General features: G+C 41.2%; 1 protein-coding gene across 8 annotated transcripts in view; it reads left to right on the top strand.

The window, feature by feature from the left end:
* SOX2 (SRY-box transcription factor 2) overlaps nt 1-23300 on the top strand; it is a 107924-nt gene that overhangs the window by 61324 nt on the left and 23300 nt on the right. For 6 of the 8 annotated variants that reach the window (XR_012160719.1, XR_012160717.1, XR_012160716.1 and 3 more), the window contains exon 2: nt 1928-2204. Coding sequence is in view for 2 of the 8 variants with exons in the window: in XM_073359286.1 (XP_073215387.1) it covers nt 14375-15322 (948 nt within the window). In the remaining 6 variants the exon portion in view is untranslated. Of the gene's footprint in view, nt 1-1927; nt 2205-12346; nt 12365-14200; nt 16091-23300 lie in introns of those variants that run through there. The other 2 variants (XM_073359286.1, XM_073359287.1) reach the window with 2 other exon arrangements.

The raw sequence follows: 23300 nt of genomic DNA, 5'->3' as shown, positions 1-23300 counted from the left end.
AAAACTGTTGAACTATTGAAGTCACGATTATATGGTAGTAATCTTTGTAAATATTGGGGCAACATTTCACGTTTCTCATTAGGTGTTTGCACTGATCAAACCAGTTTTCAACTGGTCCCCTCCGTCTTCCCCCTTTAGTTCTGAGCAAGCTGGTGCTAAGATGTTTATCCTGAGGTATAAAACTGATTGGTGCAAAACAAGCCATGTGCAAATACTGTAGTTTAATTTTCCGTTTTGATGCTTATCTGTGTTTCCATCATTCCATCGGAAAAGTTTTAATTGGCGTGTCAGTAACGGTTCGCAAATAATCCTTATTAGGTGACTTCAGATGAGTTCTAAACCAATAACGTTTTAGTTCCAAGAGGGAAAGTGGAGTTTGAAGGCGCAGGTCATTTTTGTCAAAGGGCTCATTTGAGCATCTTTTATTTTGCTGAAAAAGCTAATTAAAGAACGTTTGAAGGTTAAAGTCATTATTCTGGGCTGTTGTCTTGCTACAAGTGAGCCCAGTTTTATGAAAACACAAAGGGCAGAAGTCACAGAGGTGGATTACTGTCAGTCCGGGCTACAGAGGCACAGAGAGCTGTGGCATTAATTCCTATAGAAAGGTAGACAAACACAGGCCCTGACTAACAACTTTCCCGCAGAGACCTATTGTCTAAGCACTTTCTTTTGCTTTGGGGCTTTCTTGCACTTGATACAGACCTCAGCCGTAACCAAATCCAAAAATGAGGTGAACGAGGGCGATTTCAGGATGCAGAATTCGTGACCTATGAAACAACTCACAAGCAAATAAAAAGCTGCCTCCTAGTGTTTCCCTCTAATATCATTTTTAGTGTTGCTAATGTATTCATTTCTAAGCAGAAGTTAGCAATTGAAACGAACTCTGGTAGATCTCAGAGCATCCTAGATACATTTTAACTTTCTATTTCTGGTGGTTGAGATACACTTCGGGGTAAACCTAAGGCGCCGGAGAAAGGACTAGTTAAATATCCTTATTTACAAAAACAATTAAAGAGGAGGTAGGAACTTTGATGGGGAATGCGTCATGTTTTAATCAGACTAGTGGGGGATCTGTACCGTGCTTGTGTGGGGGTATAGATACATGCCTGCCTATTAACATGATTGAAAATACTTTATGCTAATCCTGATGTCCGTTAGGATCAGTTTATGCCTTTGTGTGTGTGGACAGCAGATTGAAAAACAACACACACACACACACACACACACACAGATAGACAGATAAGATTAGATATAGGTTCTCCTTAACCTGGTTTCTCCGTCACTCATTTGCCATGCCTTCGCCTGTGTGCTGTTTTGCCCCACTCCCTCGTAAACTCTAGATGTTTAGCTTTGGATACAACTGCAGATCTCCCCAAATGAAAATAAACAGATGTTTGGGCTGATTAGTACTCGAGGGGAAAACCCCTGCAGCTGCAATTGAAATAAATCTACTGGTGAAAACGTTAATAATAATAATAAAAACATGAAGAGATCAGTTCGACCTTGCGAGGGCTTTATTTTTCCCCTCCTATATAAAAAAAAATCTTTATCAGACCCCTATTCTATGGCTTCAATAAACAGAACCCATTACCTCACGGTAGCTTTTGTTGGCCCTATACAAGCGAGAACAAAATGGTTATTCAGGAGAACGCTTTCGATTTTTATTGTGTGTAGTACGCACAAAGAGCAGTGTTATTGTATTAAAAAGAACCATCTGTAGCAGAAACAATGGCATCAAATTATCTTTGAATACCCACTGCAAAAATATAAAGCTTTTTTATTATTATTATTATTATTCTGCTTCACGGTGGAGGACAGAGAAGTGACTTTTTTGTTGTTGTGGGTGCTTTCTTATAATGCACACACACACAAATCAGCCATTTGGATTTTTTTTAAACCATAAACGATTTTTCCCCCCTTGTTCCAGGGACTGCAGTTAAAAGCTAGGGCTAGGATTTGGAGGATGTGTAGGCAAACGGAAGGAGAGCCGGGGGAAGAAAAACCGAAATGGATTCGTTCTCTGTCCTGGATGGAGAAGGATAAGAGAAGAGAAGGGGACGTGAAAGCTTCCTTCAACTGCCTGTGTCCGGTGAAAAGTGATCAACCCCCCGGGGCTGAATAGAACTCAAGAGTCCACGCGGACTTTCGCTGTATCCTGCCAATCAAACTGCTTACTCGACAACACCCTGATCTGGCATGGACATGTAAGTAGTTGCAAGAGAACTTTGACATTCACGGTTCCCCTCCCCTCTTCCCTGAGACCTTTAAAAATCTGGAAATGTACCTCCATTTACCAATCGTGTAACTGGCAAGTCTGGGGATGAAACATTACATGTTGGGAATGGCATGTAGACGTCTGCGTTTTGCTAAAGTGAAGTGAATTGTGCATTAGTTTGCTGCATCCTGAATGCTAGGCAGGACTAGTTGCCTTGCAAAAGCTTCCCCCTCTCCTCCCCATGTGGCGCAAATGGTTCTGTGACCTATTCAGCTTTGAGCAAAGAGAGGTGATCGTCAGCTTTCCACCTATTGGGTGTTTAAAACGATGCTGGTTGATTTGGCATGACCCCTTTGCAGGATACGGAGAGAGGAGGTCTGGGCTAGAACTTGATCAAAACTGTAGAATGTACATTTACCTGGAAGGAACCGGTTTAGAGATCTTGCTGTTTCATTTGATGCCCTGTTAATTTGGTTTCCGGGAAATAGCTCCTATTTGGGGCCACTTACACGGAAGGGGTGTTGTGTGTGGTGGAGGGGAATACACGGGCGTGGGTGGGGGAAATTACCTGAGAATATATAGGTATAGCATGATGAAGCGGCTAGCTTCCTTGGCAAGCTGCCAGCTGTATAAGGCTAGGACCTGCTCTCTCGCGCCCCCTAATGGTAACGTGAAGATTAGCCTCTACCTGACTCCTACCGGAAGGCAGCTGTTTTCCCCCCTTGCTGATTTGCAGCCTTCCCAAAGCGCAAACTGATTATTTTCAGCAGAGTCACGCCTTTACAAAAAGCCTCAGATTTCTCCCCATCCCCGGTCCTCCAAAACAGGCGCTCTAAAATAATTCTTGGAAGGCAGGAAAGAAACGGGGATTCTCCGTGAGCAGATCACTACATGAGGGGTGGCCATTCAGAGGAAGTGATAGAGAAATAAATGTAACTACCTGAATCTTCTACTGCCTCCTAATACACATAAAATTGATTTGGAATTGGCAGATTTTGACATTTTGGCTAATTATGAAACCATTTCGCGAGAAGCTCTTTTTGGGTGCTGTTAGCAAAGTTGTGCGATTTTTATTTTTTTATTTTTTTTAAAGAATTGGATAGATAAAGGTTAATCTTGAGCTGAATGATAGAGCTGTGATTGACAAGAGAAAAGGTGTGGAGGGCAGGTCGAGCTGTCTTATTTACAGCCCAGTGCTTGCTATAGAGCCTTTGTTAGGACTGGAAAGCTAATTTAGTGCTGATCAAAAGCACCACAGAGTTAAAGGACTGGTAATGACTGCTAATTTCATTTCAGCCTCATACATCCCCAACTGCCGTAATTAAAGACATGCTATTTAAATACAGGTGAAGAGTTTTTGTAGTGGGGAACCAGTCACAATTTTATTTAGGCTTGGTACCATAAATGGATGTAAATTTATTATTTTTAAATGGTTTGGTTTTGCCATGATACCTTGCCCCTTTAGAGTAGATTTGTAGGAATAATATAAAGGAAAGACGGGGGGGGGAGAAGAAGAAGAAAACCCCCAAAACTTACTAACCATGAATAACAGCCATAATCAAGAGTTATTTGATTTTTTAAAATAATTAATCAGATGTAATGGCAATTCAGAAAACATTTGAAACAGTGGGGAGAAGGGAAGGGGAGGCTGCTTGTGCCAGCTTTTAAGTGCCTCTAAAGAAGATCAAGTCTTCATATTATTACTTTTTAATTAAATTATTTTACCACTCTGTGGCTGGGTGTGTTGGCTCTGAAACGATGTAATTTCTCAACTGATATAACAGTTTCTTTCTAGGAAACATCAAAGGATAAAAGCTCTACATTTTCGTAGTTGGTTAAAATTGATACAAAAAAAGAATTTAGCCTTTAATCTCTTTTTATCCATGAAGACTAAAGATCTGTACTCGACCCTGCTAAGCTTCCAAGCTGTCCTCCCTTCTTCTGGGGCTGGTGCTGGGCTCAGATGTGAGGCGGCGCTGAGCAGGTTATCTCAGCGCCCCCTATTGGACACGGTGGGAGCTGAGCAGTACCAGTTATGGGAACAGCAAGAACCTTGTTATCTGGGTTTATATGGCTCTTCTTTCCCTTTAAAAAAAAAAAAAAAAAACTTTAAAAAGATAAAATACATTGGCAATTAAAATGAGATGATGTGAAAGAGATTTAAGTCAAGGTTAGAGAACTGTCCGAAAAAGTTTTGGATTCTTTTTTTAAAAAGGTACATGGAAAATCAATAAAAATTCAAGATGAACAAATAACCGAAACCAGAAATCGCTAAAGGGAGATTGCCTACTCTTTGTGGTTATATTCTCATAAACAATAATAATAATAATTAACAATTAATAACTAGAAATTAAACAAAGACATTTCCCTATATATTTGTAAACACTGGTTTTAGCACTTCTAGTTCCTGCATGTGGCTTTAACTCAGACTTAGATATTGACAACCTGAGTGTCTGTGCAGTAGCAATAATGTTACATACCCTAACTGATACTCTATATTAGGATACCAGATCATCATTAAAACACAGATCCCTTTGCTAGTATTTTAAACAAGTGAATAATTATGTAATGATTTTGCTATCCAATAGTTCTAATTATATCATAAAATTCAAACCTTTTGGAGGCATATGCTTTTGCTATCTTTTTCATCTCAAGATATTTTAGAAGAGGCCAGTATTGGCAGATATTTTTTATTTAGAATTTAACACTTCAGTTTTACTTGGAAAATATATCCTAAAAGACCATGTTTTAAAACTGGGGGGATGCCCCCTCTCTCTCTCACACACACACACAAAATCACTCTGTATACATTTGAGGAAGAAGCGTTAGTTTAACTCTATCATTTGAGACATGCTTTTTTTTCCTTTAGATTGGTCAAATTAAAAATCCTCAATGATTTTAAAAGATTAACCGAAATCTATGGAAAGTGCTACATTATCTTCCAGCTTTTTGGCTGATATAGGACTCTGTGTAGCTCAGTGTAACTCATTGAACTATTGTAGTTGCAAGGTGCAGTGCAAAACCCCAATGCAGGTTTTTTTGTACTGCATTTGAGAGGAAACACTAATTGAAACCAAATTATTTCTGCTAAATTGTGGTTATTTTGTGTCACCAGTTGGCAGCTTGGAGCAAAGTTAAAAGGCAGCAGTTTTAATATTTTATGATTCTTACATTAGTTGGTCTCCTAATAAGCTTTTCACTTTAGATATTGTGTATGAATAGCATCTCCCAAAAAAGTGACTGTTTATTATACTGAATATGCTTTCTCCATTTTTTTTTTCAGTTTGCTCTCTGGTTGAAAGCCTAATAAAGCAGTTTTCTAGTAAGAGTTGCTAAAATAAAGACAGTGTATTTTCTGGTTTCAGAGTAGCAGCCGTGTTAGTCTGTATTCGCAAAAAAAAAGGAGTACTTGTGGCACCGTAGAGACTAACCAATTTATTTGAGCATACAATAGCAAAGGCACGGTACATCGGAATTCTCATTTTTCCTGTGAACTGTTTTCTTAGTTAGTATGCATTGAATGTGTAACTTTGAAATTAACTAAGCAAAGATATAGGTATAGATCTATATAGATCTGTCAAGAGCTATCAAGCTGGCTATAAACAGAGATATTATAGGTCAATGACCATTATTACAGGAAATGAAAAAAAAATCAGATCAGTTTATACCCAAATGTTTAACATCAGGAGGCAGTTTGCAAAAATTTTAGTAGCTCTCACTGAAAAGTGAATGATTAACTCAATTCTATGAGAGGTGCTGTTAGTGTTCCCCTTACAAAGAACTATTGTAAGGGGGTTTATAGCTGAGCCATAAACTGCCCCCTCTCTCTCAGTAAAATTTTGATTTATAAAGTCACAGCTCAGGAGTCACTGCTTTAACCAAATTTAGTTTTTAGAGGTTGATTTTCCTAGACATAGTCTGTATCAGTTGAAGGGCCTGATACAGCCTTAGTTATGCGACTAGTGCCATTGAGTTAGGATTGGGCCCTACATTTGGAAAACACTTTGGGAATAATGGTGCTCTACAGATAATCTCTATTTATTAGTCTCCTCTTGGTGTTATAGAGAAAATATTTCTTTTCCTTTGGAGTTAGGAAGGGATCCTGATTTCCAGTGTTTCTGAAAACATAATGTAAGAACACAATCTAAAACCAACTTTAATTGCCAATTTCCAGGGTTGTTTTTTCTTACTTTTCCTTGGAACCCTTCTCCCTCAGCCCCCTTCCTGTGGCACGGCAAGAAATTCCCAAGGACCAGGCATTAAAGCCCACTTTTATCTGGCTTTTTAGCATCCTCCCTCAATAACAAGGAACTGTTTGCTGTTCTCGTACAAATAGAATATCAGAGCCCTGTGTGAGAACCATGCACAGAGCACTCATCCTTGCCAATTTGGACCATATCTGGGAAGTCTCATCGGTATCACCCAAAGACCTCAGACAGTGTATGTCGCTCCAGGTGGAACACCCTTCACTATACAGTCTGCGTGTGTTCACTGCAAAACCCCCATTAACTTCAGTGGGAATTAGGGCACCCTTATAAGCCTGAAAGACATCTTGACTCAAGGTGCTAAGCTCTTAAAATCGACACATAAGTATTGTGGCTCACTGGGACTTTTGTTTATTTAAATCAGACAGCTCTAGTTACAGAAATCAGAGAAGCTCTATGTCCAGATAATTTTGTTTGGCAAAAATAATTTGCTTGTTACATCTGTTAATGCATATAATGGTAGTTGTAACCTCGCTCTGGATCAAGGGCCCTCACTTTTATAGACTTTGTTTTCATCAAACAAGGAAGGTAGAGGGATGAGTGGTTAGAGCAAGAGACGGAGAGTGTCTGGACTTCTGGATTCTACCCTCAGCTTGGCGACCTTGTTCAAATTACTTCTCATCTCTCTGTACCCCCCTTTGAAATGCTACCTCATACGGTTCTTAGGCTTCGATAATATTTTTAAAGCTCTTTGAGATCCTTGAATGGAAGGCACTTTATAAATGGGAAATGTGCACAGTCTCTATGCTCTACAGATTAAATACTCCTTAAATATGAGTTTACATAAAAGACAGCTAGTCTATAATGTGAATTAAAATCCATCGCTAGTCGGTTGCTGGAGAGTTCTTAAATCACAAGGATAATGTGACACAATGAGCTTATGGTGTCAATAAACCCATGCACTAGATGTAGAGATTGTCATTCTAGATCATAACAGTTCTGAAAGACAGGTTTCAGAGTAGCAGCCGTGTTAGTCTGTATTCGCAAAAAGAAAAGGAGTACTGAAAAGTTCTGAAAGAGGCATTGTCGTCTGTCCTGTCAATGATCCCCAAATTAAGGACTATGAAGAACTCAGTGAGATAAAAGGCACCATCTTGGTTGCATTATGGATGATGGTGTCAGTGATCTGTGAATTATTGGAAGTTTTTATTTTTTAACCCTGTACTTTTTCAAACAATGCCCCAGGCTCCAAGGGTGTATTGAGGTGCGCTGAGGAGAAAAGCAACCTTGAAGTACCTCAGGCTGTGCCGCAAACATTTCCATTGAAATTGCATGAGCTTCTTTGGGAGTCATGATTTCAGTGGAAGAACCATAAAAATTCCATCAAAACTGTACTGGCTCCAAAGGAGACCTCATTTGATTTTGATGCCATGCATGGTCCTAATGACAGATACTGTTTAAAAGCATTTTCCTTAAAACTGGGAAAAGAGTCGAAAATAAAATAAATCTCAAACCCAAATTTAAGCAATGGACAATATATTTGGATTGAACATATCCATGCCCAGATGTTGAGATTTTCTGAGAATGTACCCATCCTTCATGTTCTGCAATACTGGGAGAGTTAAAGAGGAATTGGAAACCTTTCATTCTGAATGCTCCTGTTTTTGTGGGTTTAAATCAAGCAGTTAACGTTCTTCAGGAGAGGTTTTTGTGTTTAATATACATGAGTTTATTCAGTTACAATGGGAAAAGAAAACTCATTTGTTCTTACAAAACTAGGAAGGAAAGATAACTCTAAATAGACTGCCAAAAAGGATCCTGTTAAAAGGGTCTATATATACAGTAAAGGGCCTACACTTAACTATGCTTTTACTCATTTATATTGTGCAATAACCTATGAATTTATGCTAAACACTGGTACCGGATTGCTGTTGTATTGATAGGATTGTGGAATGAATAAATAAATATGGGAAATGTTTATCTTCTAGTGAAAGAGGGGGTAGGAAATATTATCTCCCAGGTGAGTGGACAAAATCTGAAGGATTTTTAAAAAGCTGTTGGCTAGTTAAGACAAATTGCATAGGAGTGTCTGGTCAAACGGTAGGATATTTATTTAGATGCCTTTGAAAATTATTCTCACAGGTGTGTGTATGTGTGTGTGTGAGAGAGAGAAAGCTTGTCTCTTGATCTTGTATTTTTTATCTATTTTAAATTATATCCAGGCTTTAGGGTTCTTTATTTTGTTTCTTGTTCCACTAGAGGAAGGGAGAAATCTGGCTGAAGGGGTCTTTTTAAATTTCAAAGGCTTTGCTTGTTTGTTTGCAACGCAAGTTTAATATCAAATCAGAATCTTGTAGGATTTTTGTTTGTTTGTAATGGGCACCTTGCATTGCGGTGAAATAAATTCCAGTGGCAGATGAGGCCACTGGAACCTCTGGTAGTGGATTTAAATTAAATCGCTTTCTAGTCCCAGGCTCCCAGCACAGGCAATCTGATCGCTCTGTATATCACGAATTCTTGTGCTGTCGCAACTGGAATGCTCGCAGGAGTGAACACTTTCAATATAGTTAGTTTTTCCTCTCGGGCCGCACGTGTGCTCTTTTTTAGATTTCATTAGTGAGAATTAGGATGAAAGAGGGGACAAGGGAGGAATGTGGAGCTTGCTCTGCATTCCGCAGCTTTCAAGGGTCCTTAGAGTCCTTGAATGAAATTATTGGGTGAAATTGGGTTTGGATGAAGTATTTGTCATCCACCCCCCCCCCACCCCCTTGTTCGTTTGTACATATAATACCACTTCTGAGCGGTACAATCGGGCTGCTTGCTGGACAGACAGGAACAAAAAGCAGATTAAACAGTTTTAAATAATCAAAAAAATATCTAAAATGTAAGCAGGGTGGATTATGCTTGCTCCAGCGTGTCCCCTTCCCCCCACCCCAAATAATTCACCTTCCACGCATCCTCATTCCCTCCAGAAACAAACAAGCTACCCACGGGGCTAGGGGTAGAATTTTGAAAATGGGGTGGGTTTTGTAGTCGCTTAGAAAGCAGGACTCAGACTGGAGAGAGGGGTGCTGGTGCGTCACCCTAAAGTAGGTCATGTCTAACGCAAGTTTTGAAGTTTATTCCGGTGCCTTTCATTGCTCAGAGATTGTGATTAAGGTTGTGAGGGTTCCCCTCCTTGAAAACTTAAAAAGGTAAACAAAATATTAGACGCTTTGTTAGTTGTTTTTTTAATATATATATATATATATAATCAGTTGCTTCACGGAATGCACAAACAGTGGTCTGTTTTCCTTATAATATATCATACTTTTAAGATTTCATGACATCGCGGTATTTAAAGAAAATGGTTAATCACCTTAACTCATACTTGTAATATCTTCAGTACAGGATAATAATCCCCCACCCCCATCCTTATTAATGGATGTAAGTGAACAAAGCTTCGCTAACAGAACTACATCAGTATTGGCCTGAACCTTCCTTGGTGTTCTTATTTGGGAGACCTTCCTGTGGGGGGGAAAATATTTTAGGGTATCCCCCGCCCCACCTTTTACTCATCAGCACTACAACCACTTGCCATGTGGTATTTTAAAGTCACTGGAGATTGGGTTATACTGAACGTGGTAAAACTTCCATTGGCTAACTTTAGCTTCTCCTGTCTAGTTAACTGGTTCCAGAATTGGAAAGGGGGAGGGGGGGGGGAAATCTTTCTGTACATTTTCGTCTTCAGATTTTTTTTAACGTAATGAAATTAAAACTTTTGGAGCTCACAGTTGACATTTTGCAGAAAATTGAGTTATCAAGGCAGTAATTATTTCACAGGGAGATAAAACTCTCATAGCCCTAACTATCAAATAGGGCCCTTTTCAGATTTTAATTACAAAATAAAATTAGTCTGCTCTTCCTCGGAAGGGTTTGTGAGTGGCTAAACAGAGCTTTCCCCAATACTGGTGGTCGTCAAACTCTGCTAATTAGCAATGCTGAGAAATTCCAGTTAACAAGGACATTCTCTAAGTCTCTGCAGGTTCCCTGCCGTTCGCCTTCATTTCCATAAGAAGATTAAGACTGGAGGGGAACACACTCAAATGCAGATGCAGAAAAGAAGCGTTTTTAACAAGCATCATAATAGTAAGATGCTTGGCTAGTTCTCACCTAATTACTGCAAGTTAAACCTCTATTTGCAGCTAAGGACAAAAAATGGGGCTGCAATCTTCAATCTCCACAAGACTGCTTAATAGTTTGCTTTGGATTTGTTACTAGTGGGGTCAGTACAAAAATAATATGTAGGTATTATTTCTTTTACAGTTAACACGATAGGTTGTATCTTCAGGGCTTTTATAAGAAATTGGTGGGTAGAGCCTGTGTCAGAACAGTAAACAAATAAAAATCCAAGTAGTTAACATCAATTTTCTTGTTAATAGACTCATAACCTAGGAATAAGCGTGACTGCTTTACAATCCATCGCTGAGAACATTTGCAGACTATTTGTTTAACGTAAGCACTTTTCATTTCCATAAATTATACCAAAGGCAACGATTTTAAAATCCATTCAGATTAAACCAGCCTTCTCCAGGCCTCCCTTTTAAAATGTCTATATTCTTCAACAGAGTGTTGTTATTCTTGTTAATAAATTAAGATTGAAGTACTCCGATTTCATGGTTTTTATATTGTTTAAAGGAATAGCCAGTAACCCGATATATGGAGATACACACACACATATAGATATATATAGGAAACTGGGGGAATTTTCTGAAAGAGCTATCGCTTTTATCTTATTTTCTATAGCACATTATTATGTATATATGCCTGAGACAGTTTATTGCATTGATAAGAAAAACACCGTTAATTAAAATAAAGCTGTAAATACTCGTGATAACACAATTGTTAGGTATTTCCATACCTTATTTATATGATAAATGCAATTAAGAAAGAGCCAAGCCAGCCACTTTAACCTCTTCACTGTGTTATTATAGAGTTCAGGCACAAATATATGCATCTAGTTATGTGTAAAATCGCTCCTTGTGTTGCCTCAGCTGAGGATCTCACACACACAAAATTACAACGGATTCTGTCTCTATAACTACAGCCGAGAATAAAAATAAGACTGACTTGCTAACACCAACCACCAGTGATCAATGTATTACGATGAACAAACACCACTACCCACCCACCCCCACCCCCTTTTTTTCAAACTTAATTATCCATAAGATTTTTTGGAATAATGTTATCGAGTGCAGACCAAAGCATAAACAATAACCAAGTAAATACTTGGTGTGCCCTCGGTAGTGGCTGGAGAATCAGAATTCGTTTATATCTTGAATTTGCACCTATTTTTCTATGGTGTAACCTGTCAGTCTATGGGCTAGACGTACATTTTCGAATTAAACACGTTAACTCTGATAGGTTATATTTGCATAATCCATAAAACAGATGCATTCATGCTGTTGGGTTTTATTTATTATTTAGATTAATATAATTATTTGGTTTCCGGTTCTTCTTCTTCTTCTCTTTCCCTTTATTATTTCAGAACAGTGCATTTTAAAAGTAAACTGAGGGACATTCTCGGGGAGGTAAATCTACCAGTAGGGGGCGCAGCAGGCCCATACCTGAAACCCCTAGCTCAGAAAGTACTGGGCAGCCTCTCAATATATCTCATCTCCGTGTGTGTGTGTTTCCAAGTCATTCTTTGGTTTAATCCGATGAACAGTTTAAAAATAGAAGATTTTACAATATGTGGGTCTCTCTAAAGAGTAAAATAAAATTACTATCATGGGGGGGAGATTGCCCCCCTTTTCCCTTCCTGCCCTCAGCCCTCCTCTCCCCAGCGCTGTTAGTTGAAACAAACTTCATTTAAAAAGCTGGAGAAGTCCGTTGACGATCGGGGTGCAGATTTAGCCGACTGGATTGGACAGCCTGAGTTCAGAACGTTTACACACAAGCACAGGTACAAAAAAGGCGAGAGAGGGGAGAGGGGGAAGTGGGCGCAGAGGGACCGGGGAAAGAAAATCATCTATTTTACCGAGTTAACAAACGGAACGTGCCTGTCGATACAAATCGCTACATTTGAAGAAACCGGGGTGGGGGGTAAGCCCCTAGTCGTTTAAGCACCGAAACGTTTTTGCTTTTTCTTCTTCTTCTTCTTCTTTTCTTTTCTTCCTTGCTTTGTAGTCAAGTGCATTTTCGCAACAAAGATCCCAACAAGAGAGTGGAAGTAAACTTAGCTGGGGCTTTGTTTGGCGCCGTGTAGTGACAACAAGGGAAACAAAACTACCTATTTGTAACGGACGTGCTGCCATCTCTCTCCAGCATTGAGCTCCCACCTATTGAAATCTTTACATCGGGACAATGGGGGAGAGTCTAAAATTACCCTCCCGAGTCCAAGGCGCAGGCCCCACTCCTCTCGCTGGCCCCCTTTCTCCTACCCACTTCCCCGCAACCCAGCCCACCTCCACGCTCCCTCCCAGCACCTGGGCCAGGCTGGGGACAGTCACCGAAAGTACTTGAGACCCGAGGAATAAGGGGCCAGGGGGTCGATCCCCTTCTAGGACAGATCGGGGGCGGGGGGCAGGGGGGCTTGCTTGTCCTTTTTGTTTTTCAATCTCTCCCTTCTTTGGATGATCCTGCAATTTGGGAGCTGATGGATACGTTAAAATACCACTTATTTCACTTGGTTTTCCCCCTTTGTTTAAATAAGCTTTCTTCGGGGGGGAGGGGCTGAGAGATTTGAATGTGGGGGACGCTTTGTGTTGATTTCCAAGGTTTGAATGGAGAAGGGCCTGAGACGGTGAGGGGGGGGTGGGAGAATGCAGCCAAACCCTGGGCCCCAGGAACCGCGATCCAACTTCCCTGCCTTTGAGAAACAAAAGAAAGGGCTTCAAACGTGGGATCAGACTCGCCACCTTCCTCAGGACTGGGACTGACTGGAATGGAGGAGTCCCAAACAGCCTAGCCCCAGCGCTAGGGGTCTGATCTGTGCTGCCGAGCAGCCCCCTTTGCAACGACGGGGGTGCTGAGTGACTAGAGAGAGATCCGGGTGTTAATCACTGCAGTGGGGGCTTGGATAGGGGCGGGGGGAAGAGCATACAGGGGGACAGGGCAACGACGCACGGAGCTTTGGCCGATTTCTGCAAGGAGAGCTTGGCACAGCTCTCAGTGCCCGTACCTGGCTGCCTCCCTCCAGTTGCTTTTCTCCCTCAGCCCCAAGTCAACACCAGGGTTTGGGGGTTTTTTCTTTTTTTTTTTTCTTCTTCCTGTTGTTTTTTTTAAATGTAGCAACAATGCTGTTTACCCACTTCCTCCCCAAGGCGTGCGTGACCTGTTGCTGTCAGAGGAGATCCAAAGGCTTCCCAGTGGCTGCCTCGCCTGCCGGTGGACCCGCCTCCCCCCGCAGACCCGTCCCGGCGGCGGAGGCTCCGAGCCCCCGCCCCGTTTCATGCAAAACCAGGGGTAGAGACTTGTCCTCAGTGGAGGAGCCGGCGCGCGCTGATTGGCCAGGGCAAACGCATTTATTCCCTGACAAGCCCCCATCACATGGATGGTTGTCTATTAACTTGTTCAAAAAAGTATCCGGAGTTGTCAAGGCAGAGAGAGAGAGAGGGAGTGTGTGTGTTTGCAAAAGGGGGGAAAGTAGTTTGCTGGCTCTTTAAGACTGAGGTGGAGAGACAGAAAGAGAAAGAAGGAGAAGGGAGAAAGGAGGAGGAAGAAGTTGGGGTTTTTTTAAAAACCCAGGCTCCAGTAATAATCATAATAATAATAATAATAATTATTATTAATCCATCAGCCAAGAGGAAGAGGAAGACGCTAATCCTGAGCCAAGTGTGTGTTTTTGGGGAGTCCCCCTCCCCCCTTCCACACCCCTCCCTAGGGGAAAAAAAAAAGTCCAGCTTGGGACTTTGTGGCGGCTGCTGCTTCTCGCTTCTCTGCCGAAGGCTTGTTCCAGGCAAGAGCTGTTTGAATGTACAACATGATGGAAACCGAGCTGAAGCCTCCCGCCCCCCAGCAAACTTCGGGGGGAGGCACGGGCAACTCCAACTCGGCCGCCAACAACCAGAAGAACAGCCCGGACCGGGTCAAGAGACCCATGAACGCTTTCATGGTGTGGTCCCGGGGCCAGCGGCGGAAGATGGCCCAAGAGAACCCCAAAATGCACAACTCCGAGATCAGCAAGCGGCTCGGGGCGGAGTGGAAACTTTTATCCGAGGCGGAGAAGAGACCTTTCATTGACGAAGCCAAGCGGCTCAGAGCCCTGCATATGAAGGAACACCCGGATTATAAATACCGACCCCGGAGGAAAACCAAGACCCTCATGAAGAAGGATAAGTACACGTTGCCCGGGGGCTTGCTGGCACCGGGCACCAATACCATGACCACTGGGGTAGGGGTTGGGGCCACCTTGGGAGCTGGGGTGAACCAGAGGATGGACAGTTATGCTCACATGAACGGCTGGACCAACGGAGGCTATGGGATGATGCAAGACCAGCTGGGCTATCCGCAGCACCCGGGCTTGAACGCTCACAACGCGGCTCAGATGCAGCCCATGCACCGCTACGACGTGAGCGCCCTGCAGTACAACTCCATGACCAGCTCGCAGACTTATATGAACGGATCGCCCACCTACAGCATGTCTTACTCCCAGCAAGGGACCCCGGGGATGGCCCTGGGATCCATGGGCTCGGTGGTCAAGACGGAGTCCAGCTCGAGTCCCCCCGTAGTCACTTCTTCTTCCCATTCAAGGGCTCCATGCCAAGCTGGGGACCTTCGGGACATGATCAGCATGTATCTACCAGGTGCTGAAGTACCGGAACCAGCTGCCCCAAGCAGACTTCATATGTCCCAACACTACCAGAGTGCACCTGTTCCTGGTACAGCCATTAATGGCACACTTCCTCTATCACATATGTAAGACAAAAGGGTGGGGGGGGGGGGGAGAGAAGGTAAACAAAACAAAGAAACAAACAAAACACTTTTATTAGAGATTCTGGACTTCTTCTTTTTTTTGGACTATTTTTGTACAGAGAAAACTGGGGAGGGCATACATAAAACCAACAAGGAACTTGTATAGCTCTGGAGGGGAAGAAACTACACAAAACTTTTAAAAAGTTCTAGTGAAACGGTAGGAACTTTGCAGAAAGTTTGCAGAAGTCTTTACCAATAATATTTAGAGCTAGTCTCAAAAAGCGACGAGAAAAAAATGTTTTAATATTTGCAAGCAACTTTTGTACAGTATTTATCAAAATAAACATGGCAATCAGAATGTCCATTGTTTAGATAGAAGAAAAAAACTTGAGGATTTGCCAATTAATAAAAACAAACAAAAAATAAAAATAAAAACAGTCTACTTGGAGCATTGTGATAACTGCAGCTGAATTTATAGCAGCTGTAGAAAGAGTGGATATTATTTTACAAAATTTGGACATTTTAATTGTTTTAGCAATTGTACAAAAGGCAAAAAAGGGTAGGATAAGTACTTGCAAAACCACTGAATTGTCTTGCTATAAAAGGCAAGAGTTTAGATTGTACTTTTTTTGTTTTTGTTTTTTACTTATTGTTAAAAAGCAGAAATTGCCATGCAGGTTCACACACCGTTTGCTAATTTATAATAGCTTTTTTTGTTTCCAAACTTCATCCTGTTCAGATTAAAAAACAAACAAAAAAAAACAAAAACAAAAAACCCTGAAATTACTGTGTTTTGAAATATTTTCTTATGGTTTGTAATATTTCTGTAAATTTATTGTGATGATATTTTAAGTTCTTTTTTCTCATTTTCCGTAGTTGTATTTTAAAGATTCGGCTCTGTATTATTTGAAATCAGTCTGCCGACAGTCCATGTATATATTTGAACTAATACCATCCTTATAACAGGTACATATTCAACTTAAGTTTTTATTCCATTATGCACAGTTTGAGATAAATAAATTTTCAACATATGGACACTGAAGTTACCTTTGAGTCTTGGATTTATTTTTGTAACGCAAAATGTTTTTTAAAGGATCCGTGCAGTTTAAGATGTCACTGTGGTCAACTTAGTATTATAAATAATATAGCAATATAGATTGATGAAAATATAAATCTTTATTTGTAAAATGAAATAGCTTTCATTACATAACTAGGTCTGACCAGCTGAACTGCTCCTTTTGGATTTAAAACCTGTGAAGTTGCATGTGAAAAGGAGGACTTGTGGCACCTTAGAGACTAACCAATTTATTTGAGAATAAGCTTTCGTGAGCTACAGCTCACTAAAGTAATAAATTGGTTAGTCTCTAAGGTGCCACAAGGACTCCTTTTCTTTTTGCGAATACACGGCTGTTACTCTGAAATTTGCAATGTGTAAATGTCATCCCTTTAAGAAGGGGTAAAAGGACGTTTGGGCACTTTGCTGGTTCAGACCACTTGTTGCCATCAAAGGGCTGGGGTCTGAACAGGAGCCTTGTAATAGTTTTAAAGTTAAATGGAAAGTAGTAGCATAATTAGAGGGACTGGAAAGGCAACAAAGAGTCGTTGCTCTTTTGATTTATTTTCTAACCCGTGCGTTCTTCTTTTGGGGATACAGTATATATAGGAGGAGGGTATTTTACTTTAATTGTGTGAGGATAATAATATAATAGCAATGAAAACTGCAGCTGGAGTTTGTGATAGTTGCACTGACAAGGGTTTTTTGAATCTTTGTTTGTGGCTTTCCACTTTTCTATTTTTCCAGGGTAGAATAGGTGTGTGATGTGTGGTGGGGGGAGGAAGGATACAAACAAACTCATACGCCAGAGACTTTCACGCTATATCACAGCTGTTTCTTGAATCCTATTTCTTAACTTGCCAGCGCGGTGTAGCCCAAATTCGGACAATCTCTGCAGATGATAACAAACCCCAAAGAGAAGCGTTCGCGCCAGCCAAATAAAAGAAGAGCACAAGCCATCTCTCGGAGGTAGATTTTTACTTTGTACCGTTCTAATGGCAATTGCATTTGACAATGATTATGCTTCGGAGCTATACAAATCTCTGGCCCAGGCAGTGTGGGGTAATCTACCTGTAGAGCAAAATCGGGTGATAACTTTACGTGTGCAAAGTGCAGTAAAGTTGGGCTGTGGAGCACGGGGCATGTTGTTCTGGGAAGCACACGTGAAAACTTATGTCCATTGCTTTTTAAACTCACGCGTTTAATATTAACTAGTGACACTGGAGATGCGTCCCTTAGAGACGCACAGGTCTACCTCGGGAATAAGAAGGATTCAAATACAAACAGAGCCAAGAAACTGGGATTCTTTAAACTACAGTGATGCATGAGTAGATGCATTTTTTTTTCTAAGAACGTGTTTATACATTGTGAGGAAAGACATTGTGTGTCTAACCTGAGCAGACAGTGCATTGAACAAGCTATAATTCTGTTTGTGTCTGTGTCTCTGTGTGTCAGGTGTTTTTAAATCTATGTGTATCGTATTTGAGTGTTGGTTGCTGGATTGCACTTCAGCTCAGCAAAGGGGGTTACCGAGGTGACTGGGTTTGATATGGTAGTGATATATCTTAAATTATTCTGGCCTCCACACCTTTTCCCTGCCTGCCCAAATGAAAACTGAAATTGCAGCGTAGAAGATATGGAGTTTTGGTCACTGTTTATGTATTTTACATCTATTTGCCCCTTTTTCTTATATTTCTTGCACCATGCTGTAATTGGTGGGACAGCTATTATTCCAGATTACAAGCCTCCCCCACCCCCCTCCTTCTTACTCAATGCAAAGACTAAAAGAATTTCCCAGAGTTTCCCAACATTTGTAATGCATCTAGGGATTATTCACGTGGTAACAAATACATTTCCCCGCTTTCGTTTACACATCTGAATAAAAGAGAACTCTGAATAAAAACCCAATCGATATCGCAATTCATTTAAAAACGCACTGTGAATCTTAGCCAATTAACAGCCATAAAATATGGGCACTTTTTGAAGTGCTAAGAGAAAGATTCGAGAGGGGTAGTTTGAAATGTTGTGCTTTTTTAAAATACACACAGAAGGCGATGTAATGCAAGTAAACAAAAGACACTAAGCCACATATGAATGCTAAGTGAATTCCGCAACTTTTTCTATATTGACAAATTGCTTAAACTTAGCTTTTGGTATATGGTGTAATGTTTTTTGTTTGTTTGTTTTTGTTTTTTAAAAGTCTGATCTCTCTTTGATTCTGGATATATAGAGATAGATAAGTGTATACCAAAAAAACGTTTTGTATATGAAGCTAGAGGGATTTATTTTTAAATTACTACTTAAAAGAATGGCATTGACCATTGCTAATTTCCAGTTCAACACGTTAAACAATCACATGATTTGTTTCAACTAAAATATTACCCGAGGCTATCATTTATTCTGGCTGAAATGTGCAGGAGTAATATCAGTATTTTTTTCACTTTGATGACCAGTCATGTTTGGTACTCAGTTTCTCAGTGTATTCACTCACCTCTGAATTTGTATCTGCTCTCTCAAGCACACTTGGTGCCCGGTCAAAGAGTGTTATTGTAATGTTTCACTAACCTTACACAGAGCAGAAATGAACCCAAGGATAAGATTATAGTTTCCCCGGTGATTTTTTTCTCTCTCTTTTTACAACATTTTAACGGAGGGGTGCTAAAATATGTTCCTGAACAGGAGAAGTAGATTAGCAGAGTTTCTTGCCAAGGCTGGGAAGCTGCTATTACAGACTGTCCCCGGGGGAAATGGCTCACATTAACCACTAAATGAATATTTGACAAGGGCTCATTCGGGGGTATTATTACTACAAACGGGTCCCTACTGGACTTTCTAAGGGTCAAAGAGCAATGGTTCAATTAATTATTTAGACTGTTAGTAGATTTGGTTGTAATAGCTGTACTTATTTCTACAACCGACAAATTCTTACAGTAGGAGCCCTCGGGAGACTCTTCCCCATCAGCAATGCCTTGCGATTTAAATACACAAATAGGGAAGGTCCGCCAAGTGGGAAAACGGCTGTCTTTTTCCGTGACATTTCTTGACAGAAAACATATTTTTCTTTAAGATGCCCATTGCTCTTGTCAGACAACAAGGGCTGCGTATGATCATCACAATGTATCGCATCACAACATTAATCTCTCTTTATGTCTAACATGCAAGAGACCTGCATAGTCGTCTTTAGAATAGGCTGTAGATAGCTCAGCCATTTAAACACTCGATATTATGAAAGCAAGAGGCCCATGACGATAGGGATGGTTAGATACACTTCATTTATTTCCCTCCTGATCTAACTCAAATATTAAAATCTAGAGTATGCTGAGCAACAGAGGAGATTTGCAAAGATGTATTCAAAACGCTGCAATTTAGACTGCAGGAAATCCTAGTCCTGCGAATGTTTTAAAGCTGACCCAGCCTTGCCTGGAACATTCGTTCCAACGTTTTTGTTGCTGTGGGCGATTTTTTTTTTATTTCATTTGGTTTAATGTCTGCCACAAACATGTCCGCAGCAGTAGATATTAAAAAATGTTGAAACTGAGATTAGGTGACAATACTATATGTTTGAATGAATGAGATAAGCGGCAAGGGGGGAGCGGGAAGCAGTAATTACAAACCCAATTCATTCAGCTTTTCAGGACTTTTGTTGTGGGAGCTCCATTGACGGGTTTCGAGCTGCCAGTTTTCTCACATTAAAAAGGACTGATCAACGCCTCGGGGGGACATGCAATACCGCTTAACTGCATAGTGATGGGGTCCTCATTTAGAGCCATTACAACAAGAAAATTAAACAGAGCCTTTGTGTGCGCCAGGTTTACTTTTCAATTGCTGACAGTTTATAGCTAACTGCTCAGAGATTGAAGTTTGATTGCCGTTTGATCGCCTGCTAGTTAGCACCACAGCTATTTTAGTTTTGGTAATTAAAACCAGTTTTTCTGATGATGCCCGGGGAATTTCAAGAGTTGGTCATATTTTGCTTTTGAGGAACCAAGTCCACTTGACAAGGAGGTGCAGCACAGAAGTGAGTTGTTGTTTTCAGCCTTTTACAAAAAATGAAATGCTAGAAATTGCATATTTCTCTGTGGTACAGCGAGTCAAAATGCCACGGAAGATACTAAAACCTTTCCTTTTGACATCCGTCGCGCACTGTTAGGTTTGTAACTGAAGAATATTCCTGATTAATTTCACCTTGTATATTTCATGTGTAGCAGTCTCGCTCTAAATTCACGAGACCAGATGATTATTTTCCCTTGCAGGTGCTGTCCCCTTCAAGGAGAAGGGATAGACGTTGCAAAAACCTTTCAGGGTGAATTTTAGCTGTGTGCTTTCCGAATATACCGCAGATTTGTTGTGTGTTTCAACATACCTTGCGTTTAGGGTGTGTGTATTGAACGCTAAAAATTTTCATTACAATTTAGAAACATCCATAGAGTAATCAATTCCCAAATTTATTTTATGTGGGAAGCGTTCTTATATTCTATAGGTGTCCCGTCCCCCCAGGTACATTTAAATCTTCATCGTTATAGCCTTTTTATGTCCGTGTTTAAAACGAGGAGAGGTTTAAGGTGTAGTCACCGTTTGGGGGATAATCGTTCGAGTAAGCTATATCTAAAGTGACACGGTTAGGATTTTATAGTAGTGAGTTATCTTGCAGTGAATAAAGTGCGAATGGAAAAACAATCGGGAGGTTTGCGTTTCAGGATCACTCGCAGTTGGAAGAGTTCTTACCGTTCTTTCGAGCCTTCCTGTTTCTCGCCTCGAATGAAATAAAGTATAAGCGAGGGCAGCATTTTAGATTTGCAGTGATTTCTATTTCTTTTCCATTTGAAAGGCGATTGTTTGAAAGCCCCTCATCCACCTATTTTAGGGGGTGAATCCTTCCCAGGGGAGCGGCTATTAATAACGAAATACTGATGACATCTCCTTTTCCACCTACCCATGTTAATGTGTGCGTATATGATGTATATGCATAACGTGTGTGTGTGTGAGAGAGAGAGAGAGATCTCAAACCCGTATGTTTGTGTGGTTTTTCTGTGTTCCATATTCGGGCGCGTAGGTCTGTGATTCCCAGCGAGGACTGGGGTATTATTCAAAAGAGGCATCTGGGAGCTGGGATGAGTTTAGCTGCAGAGTCGGTAGGACCAGTTGCAGCTGACGTCAGTGGCCTAGGCAGGGCCGCTGGTTAGAGACTCCAGGCAAAGCCCAAAGCAAGTGCCCGGTACTCCGAGCGTGTCCTGGCAAACCCTACACACCGGGATCCACATGCCTGCACCAGGTGCCTGCTGGCAACAGCCTGGGAGCGGGCCCGGAGCATCCCTGAATTTACATTCTGCCGAACTAAGTGTGAAGTCGGTTTCCAACGTGATTCCGTATACAATTCGAGTCATAGTCCCATGATTACTGCGGGACAACGAGTTAACCACCCGGTGCGCTACCTCTCCCGCCGTGCACAGCACCCGCTGCAGTTTTTTTCCATTCCCTGGTGACCCCTTAAGCAGGGAAGGTGACCCCTACCCCATCCCAAGGGCGCAGATCCACAAAGTTTGGGATCCCGAATGGTGCTTTTCAAAATCACACGTAACAACAGGGCTTGGCAGTCAGGGCTTTCCCAGTCCTCTGGTCTATTTCCGTCTGGTGAGTACTGAAAAGAGACACACATGTTCTGGCTGACTCTCCGATCAGATTGGCCGAACATTTATCAGTTTCTTAAGCTTCACTTCATTAATTCGGCTGACATAATGTGGGCGCCTTTGCATAAATTCTTGATTAATGGCGTCCCACTCGTCACTGGTTAGCAAACGACATACTAACACGTGTTGGTGATGGAAGGCTGATAGGGTTGTTTGGAGGGGGAGACGCAAGCACACGAGAGCCTCCAGCGTACGGGCCCGATCCTGAAAGCCCTTACTCACGTGAGTGGCTCTTTTTTAGGCGAAGAGTCCCACAGAGCTCAGAAGGGCTGGCCGGGGGACTAAATCCTACTCACGTGAGTAAGGATGTGTAGGGTCAGCCCCGTGAGCGTGTTAATTTGAAATAGACCTTGTAAGGCTTTAAAACCCCACATCGATTGTATGCTCTGTCAGTTTAGGCCCGATATAACACATGCATAACAAACCTCTGTGCTGTATGCTAGACAACCAGTAATGCAAGAAATAGACTCTTCCCTGGGCTATTATCCACTGCTGCAGTTCTGGGCGCATTTTGCCACGTACGAAGCTCTTAAACGTGTCCTTTTGGCATTTCTTGCAATGATGGTTCCTTTAAGCTCTTACAAATTGCAAAACTTGCGGAAGACAGAGAAATAATTAATGTATTAAAACAGGCAGCGAATTCCTCCGGAGGGGCCTTATCAACTGCAGCCACACTGGCTTCATCTCCTCCTAGTATGCTAATACCCCCCGTGACGTCACCGGCGCCAGATTGAATGGGAATCAGTTATGAAATTATTAGATTTAGCTTGAAAAGCAATCTAGCCTTCTTGGAATCCGAGTTTGGGCTTCTGGAAGGTCTATATAAATACACAAACATAGACAAATTTAGTGCTGACTCTCTAGTCAAATCAAAAGTAAATCAAAAGGTACACATTTTACTTGGTTTCGATTTTCAGAGGAAACACATAAATATTAAGTTGAGGGACTTTTGAAATGACAGTATCTTAATTATTTATAGTATAGACCTATTAAATTTGAAACAAGACAATCGGATTTTCTCAGACCGATAAGGTAGGCCAGAGCTCCTTTTAAGTTATTTTTTTATTAAGAATTTCAGCTAGGGCATCTGCTACTTCAAAACCGTGGAAAAATACACATGGGTGTTTGCATTAGCCAACGATAGATAAAAACGTGTTGGGAGAAAAATATCCCTTTTGGTTTAAAATAAAACATGGTCTGGGATTTTTTTTTAAAAAATTGGAAATCAGTATACAAAAGGTTGG

Source organism: Lepidochelys kempii, chromosome 9 (genome assembly GCF_965140265.1).
Source record: "Lepidochelys kempii isolate rLepKem1 chromosome 9, rLepKem1.hap2, whole genome shotgun sequence".
Taxonomy (NCBI): Eukaryota; Metazoa; Chordata; order Testudines; family Cheloniidae; genus Lepidochelys; species Lepidochelys kempii.
Note: the sequence above shows the minus strand (reverse complement) of the source record. Positions and strands in the feature narration are given on the sequence as shown.